The sequence below is a fragment of the Carassius carassius genome, chromosome 7 (genome assembly GCF_963082965.1).
Source record: "Carassius carassius chromosome 7, fCarCar2.1, whole genome shotgun sequence".
NCBI classification, from domain to species: domain Eukaryota; kingdom Metazoa; phylum Chordata; class Actinopteri; order Cypriniformes; family Cyprinidae; genus Carassius; species Carassius carassius.
This window is the reverse complement of record NC_081761.1, coordinates 9,380,863-9,387,071: the sequence shown is the minus strand read 5'-3', so window position 1 is coordinate 9,387,071 and position 6,209 is coordinate 9,380,863. Positions and strand designations below refer to the sequence as shown.

Genomic DNA, 6,209 nt, shown 5'->3' with positions numbered 1-6,209 from the left:
ACTACTGGAGTGTGTCCTTTCTTTCTGTCTTTTCCTGCAAAAATCATGTCATTTTGAACGAATGCACCATGAATGAACAACAGAAAAAATACCCTTAACTCTGTTACATTTACTGAAGCCATAAATTAAAAGCCTTTTTCACGCCAATCATTTAAATGGTTTCTCTCCGACTGAAAGCACATCGTAGCACAAGTCTCACACATGATTGAAGTTTTCTGGTTGCAAAGTTTGCACTTCTGCCTACCGACACTGTCCACTATGAGGTACTTTGGCTTTGTGGAATAACTGCAGAGGAGGATCCTGAGAAGAAGTGAGTCTAAGGAACTGGTGCTCAGTCCTGAGGACTTATTTTTGTAAGTTCTAAGAGAAGCGACTCATAAATAATAAAGAAGTCCCATGTATAGCTGCAGTTGCAGTCTTGTCAGTGCAAAGAGTTTGTACCCCACATTTGGAGATTAGTTTTTCATGCCTTGCTTGAGTCCAGTTCTGCCCTGCGATGTGACCATTCCTTCAACAATGCTAATGCTCTGAAAAGGATGTAAAATGGACTTGCAGGCGTCCCATATATATATATAGAGAGAGAGAGAGAGAGAGAGAGAGAGAGAGAGAGAAAGAGAAAGAGAGAGAGAGACAGCCTACAGAAAATATCATCTTAAAAATTGAAATTGCATCCTGCATGGACATTTAAACAGATCTCTACAATTGATGACTGATGTAATGTCAGTGGCAGTGACTGTCTATATTAGCAGTGCGTCGATAATCATCACAGGAGGAACAGACTTGGTTTCGATAAATAGAATTTCATTAAAACGTGCAATACGTTTTCCGCCAAAACGTGTCAATTAACTTAAGCATTGTTTAATGTACAGGCATATAGAGTAGGCTACATTTTAGTTACAGGCTGAACTGGCGCTATAAACCAACGCAATTTGTGTTCATGTTTCTCGTGACGACCGTATGGTTTCCTGGGCATGGATTTTTTTTATTTTTTTATTTATTTATTTTTTTGTTAGGTGAGGTTAAATTACATTGGTTACAAACAGTATGCGATTCGGAGTAAGAACGTTTCTGTCACGTCCTCAAGTAAATTGATTTTTAAATGAGCGGATTGGCGGGAAATGCTTCTCTTACCAAACTGTGTAATTTCCTGTGGCTGTCGCGCCGAGAAAAAAAAAAAAGATGAACAGAGTCATTATCCCTAGCACGTGAGTCAGGTTTCATATTTTATCTTTGAAAGAGTTGTATATTTGTGTTTTTGCGGTATTGTCAGATTATAAAGACAGACTGAGGCATATTATTATTTGTAGTTTACAATGCCACTCATGCATGCTCTGCGTAAACAGCGACGTTATATAACTAACGTTATATGATTTGAGTGCTTAAAGGTAGGGCCCTTTATCCAAAATAGGAATAAAAATACGATATGTAATCGAATTTACAAAGGCTTAGGTTTATGTGTTCCATAAAACACGAACTGACCCCTAATTCACCGTCTCCTCGCCTTCTATTCAATAGTAAACTTTGCACCGATGGATATTTAGAACTCTGCGATGGACCCAACTGAAAGTACCGAGAATGGCATGGAGAACAGTACAGCCAGTAGTGAAGAATATCTTTATATTTGTGACCAGGACAGTGTGGCCAGCAGTGTGGATAGCACAGAAGAGGAAATGTTTTTGAATGGTCTTGACCCTGTTCTAGATCGGTGAGTATTTCTATATATTTTCATGAAGGTTTGTAACATTGTGTAGCGTTCATATTTATAATGTGTGTTAAATAGTATGTTTGATGTAAAGAAATGTGATTGTGTGGACCTACAATTAGCAATTCATCATAACAGCAGTTGTAGTTAGTAGGGGGTCAGATGGAAACGTTGAAGATCCATAGAAAATAATCCATCTTTTATCATCATAAAATCCAGAATCATAATAGCAATGGACTACACTTTTATATAAATAATAAACACATTTTTTAAGTTTTTATTATTATTAATATTATTATAAAAATTATAAAGTGAAATATTTTGTATTCTGCAGATCTACAATGTTACCGTATCCACAAATCACCCATTAACAAGTAGACAAACTAAATAAAAAAATTGGAGGTGCATGAAGCAGAGACGTGTGTACTATCAATAAAGCTGCATGTTCATTCAGCCCATCTGCCATTATTACGTACTGGTCTGAACCGATAAATAGCATGCAAAATTCAGATTGGACTTTTGTTGTGGTGTGAACAGTTATTTTAATCCGAGTATGCAACTAATTCAGTTTCTTCTTCTGCTTGTGTCATGCAATAGACCTTCATTTGACATTTACACACCAGAGGAGGACTGTGATTCAGAGGTTAACATACGGCAGAGAAAGAGATCTCGTCTGTCTTCCACATCTTCTACTGGAGGAGACAGCGTATCAACAGAAAGGTGGTGTAGCTCAAATGAAACCGATGTTGAACTGCTTCAGCCAGACTTCACACCTGTCCAAGTACCTGGGCCAAAGTTTTTACCACACAAGTGTAGCAGTCCTCTGCAGTTTTTTCAGCTGCTGTTTCCCAAAATAATGATGCAGTCTATTGTAGGGCACACAAATGTCTATGGGACCAAGTGCAAAGATGTGGGTGAGCGCTGGCACTACATTTCTCTAAAAGACTTGAAGTCGTACATAGGACTTGTAATTTACACAGGACTTTTGAAGTGTTCCTCACTGACAGAATATTGGAGGGAATCCCCCTACTTCAGTCCATCCTTTCCTGCGCAAGTCATGTCTTATGAAGCATTTGTGACAATTGCCAATACTCTTCATTTCAGCAATACCAAGGAGGATAAGCAAAATTACTCAAAGAAGGGAACAGCAGCCTATGAAAGTTTAGGTAAAATTCTACCTCTGTATCAACGCATTCGAGAGACCTGCAAGACCTATTTTCATCCCTTTCAAAACATCACCATTGATGAAAGAATAGCGGCACCACAGCCTAGAACTGGACCCAATGCCATGCAAAACAAATCTACAGATAGGGGGTACAAACTCTTTGCACTGACAGACTGCACCTGTGGTTATACATGGGACTTCTTTATTTATGAGGGGAAGTCATGTGCGTCACAGAGTGAGGGCCTGAGCTATGACACTGTTATGGCATTGTTGGATGAAAATCTGTTGGGCTCTGGGTACAAACTGTTTCTAGACAAATTTTACACCAGCCCCACACTCTTCAGGGCCCTTCTGGGTAAAAATATCTATGCTTGTGGTCCTGTTATGCCAAGCAGGAAAGGTTTCCCAGAAATCTTGGTGAACAGATTGTCAAAGAATGCTCCACGTGACACCATGCGTTGGATTAGGGATGACAATCTTCTCTTTGTTGAGTACAAAGACTCACAGGAAGTGCAGATGTGCTCCACCTTCCATAAAGCCTATGAAGGTGATACTGTGCAGAGGAAGGTGAAGGGTGATGTACACCGGACCCTTGTAGAGGTTCCCATTCCAGCTGTAGTTCTGGACTACTACAGGTTAGTAGAATTTCAGTGGTCTTTCTTTGACCTTTTTTATAAATTTGCAGGCTCCAAGTATGTTTGAGTTTAGTTTGAGCAGACTGTTTTTTTTTTTGTTTGTTTGTTTTTTTTGGGGGGGGGAGGGGGGTCAAATGGATGGATTGGTTTCTAGCAGTATTCATCACCATGATAATTTAACTTCTACTACCCAGCTTTTAGAGGTCACTTGTGTCATTTAGTTTTGCATGTGTATTATTCACATGAGTATTTACCTTTTAGTTTTAAAATACTGCCTTTTTTCTATTCACCCAGGAATGTGGGGACAGTGAAACCATCCAATTTCATCACTGGACAATTCAGAGTTCTACATAAACCAAAGAAGTGGTATCAGTGTGTTTTTTATCACCTTTTGGACATCGCCGTAGAGAATGCATTCATTTTGCATGAACTGGTCACTGAGAGAAAAAAACAAAAAGCTTTGACACGGAAAACATTCCTTGAGACTCTTGTTTTAGAGCTTACAGAAATGGATGCTGAGAACAGGTCTGAATCTGCACCAGTTTCCTTGGCTCTTCCCCTGGCTCCCATCTCGTCTTCTCTTTCCACTCCTGTCTCTGCTCCTTCCACACCTCCGGAATCATCACTTCCTGAAGGATCCCACAGGCCAAAGCACTTGGTGCCGGACAGTACTGTCGGTAGGCGCAGGTGCAAGCTCTGCCCACTGAAAACTCCAGTCATGTGTGTGACTTGCGATGTGCCATTGTGCTTTCAACCAAAGCGTGATTGTTTTAATCAGTGGCATGAAAACAAAGTGTTTAATTCATGATGAATTTGAACAGATGTTTGTATTTTTTTTGCTAAAATGTAAATAAATATGGGTAGTATCTCTAATATCATCTGCTTTTATAGTCAGTGCTATGAAAACAATCAAAAAAAAATATGTGGAATGATCAATGGAGGATATAAAGGTTGTGGAATGAATGTCAGAGCAGCACTACCAGTCAAAAGTTTGAGCTTTATGAGATTTTTTTATTTTAATGTTTATGAAAGAAGTTTCTTATACTCACTGAGTCTGCATTTATTTAATAAAAAATACTGTAAAAACTGTAATGTAGTTTAACAATATATTTTAAAATATAACTTATTCCTCTGATGGAAAAACTGAATATTCATCAGCCATCACTCCAGTCTTCAGCGATGCATAATCCTTCAGAAATCATTCTGCTATAAGAAGCCACATCTGCATCTGCATCATACAGGCACATTTAACTCTGTTTTGTTTTTATTTTTGACAAACTAGTTTTGAAATTTTTTTAATGAAACATTTGCGTGACCACCAGTCTGTTGCCTGCTCATGTGTAAATCTATTGTATGTAAATCTATCCATTCAGGAAAACATTTAACTTAAATGTAATAAAAAAATAAAGTCTGGAATATGTTTTGTAGCGAAGTGTTAAGTGTGAAATGTGAAGCAAGACCCCAGGATTGCGTTTACCCGACCGAGGGTTTACGATTTCAAGTGTAGCACCATGTTCATGTTCTTTTCGTTCCGACCTCAGTGTAAATACAAAAATCTGAATTCTGCAATGTCTTTCTCTTCAACATGGAAAGAGTGTTCAGTGATGCGTAGCAGACTTCATCTTCACTCTGAAAAAAAGGTATTTATGTAGGCTACTTAATATCATCAATATTAATAAACCAAAAAAGAATCTGTGGATTGTTTGAGAAGAAATAACAGTTATTGTGGGATGAAAGGATGTTCACATTTAATGCAGTAGCCTACCTCATTATGTCTTATCTCGGTCTGTGTTGTTGCAGGAACTAGGGAATTAAAATGAAAATAACTTAATTCAGAAAAAAAATGATCATGTAAATTGATGTAATTGTAGCAAATCTTGCAACATCAGAATAATCAAAGCAGGTGAATGGCACATTATATCTCTGGCAAAGAAAAGAAAGAGTTCAGGAGTGAATGATTACCAGTAGTTTTCCTCTGACAGAAGCAGTACACACAGATGGAGGAGAGGAGAGAGAAGAGGAGAACACACACCGGACACACACTGAACAGCAGCGTCCAGCAGAGGTCTGATACAGGAGGTGTGGAGGTGTTGAACCTTGGCTCTAAATCAAACGTAAGTGAAAGTAACCACGTTTTTGTATCGACATTTAGTTTTTAAATTTACATTGTGTTGTGCTGCCACAGTGAATTTATCTATGTCTTAAAATATGGATATATACACATTTGCTAGGAGTCATTTATATAATCATATATATATATATATATATATATATACAGTACAGACCAAAAGTTTGGACACACCTTCTCATTCAAAGAGTTTTCTTTATTTTCATGACTATGAAAATTGTAGATTCACACTGAAGGCATCAAAACTATGAATTAACACATGTGGAATTATATATGGAATTATATATATAACAAAAAAGTGTGAAACAACTAAAAATATGTCATATTCTAGGTTCTTCAAAGTAGCCACCTTTTGCTTTGATTACTGCTTTGCACACTCTTGGCATTCTCTTGATGAGCTTCAAGAGGTAGTCACCTGAAATGGTCTTCCAACAGTCTTGAAGGAGTTCCCCGAGAGATGCTTAGCACTTGTTGGCCCTTTTGCCTTCTGTCTGCGGTCCAGCTCACCCCTAAACCATCTCGATTGGGTTCAGGTCCAGTGACTGTGGAGGCCAGGTCATCTGGCGCAGCACCCCATCA

The 6,209-nt window shown here is 38.3% G+C and overlaps 1 protein-coding gene across 1 annotated transcript; it reads left to right on the top strand.

The window, feature by feature from the left end:
* The first annotated feature begins 1,536 nt into the window (after window positions 1-1,536).
* Window positions 1,537-4,375, top strand: LOC132143503 (piggyBac transposable element-derived protein 4-like). Its single transcript, XM_059553770.1, has 3 exons — window positions 1,537-1,705; window positions 2,300-3,502; window positions 3,797-4,375. Exons 1-3 carry the CDS (start codon window positions 1,551-1,553, stop codon window positions 4,308-4,310), a joined length of 1,872 nt encoding a protein of 623 aa, XP_059409753.1. The 5' UTR covers window positions 1,537-1,550; the 3' UTR covers window positions 4,311-4,375.
* Window positions 4,376-6,209: the final 1,834 nt, after the last annotated feature.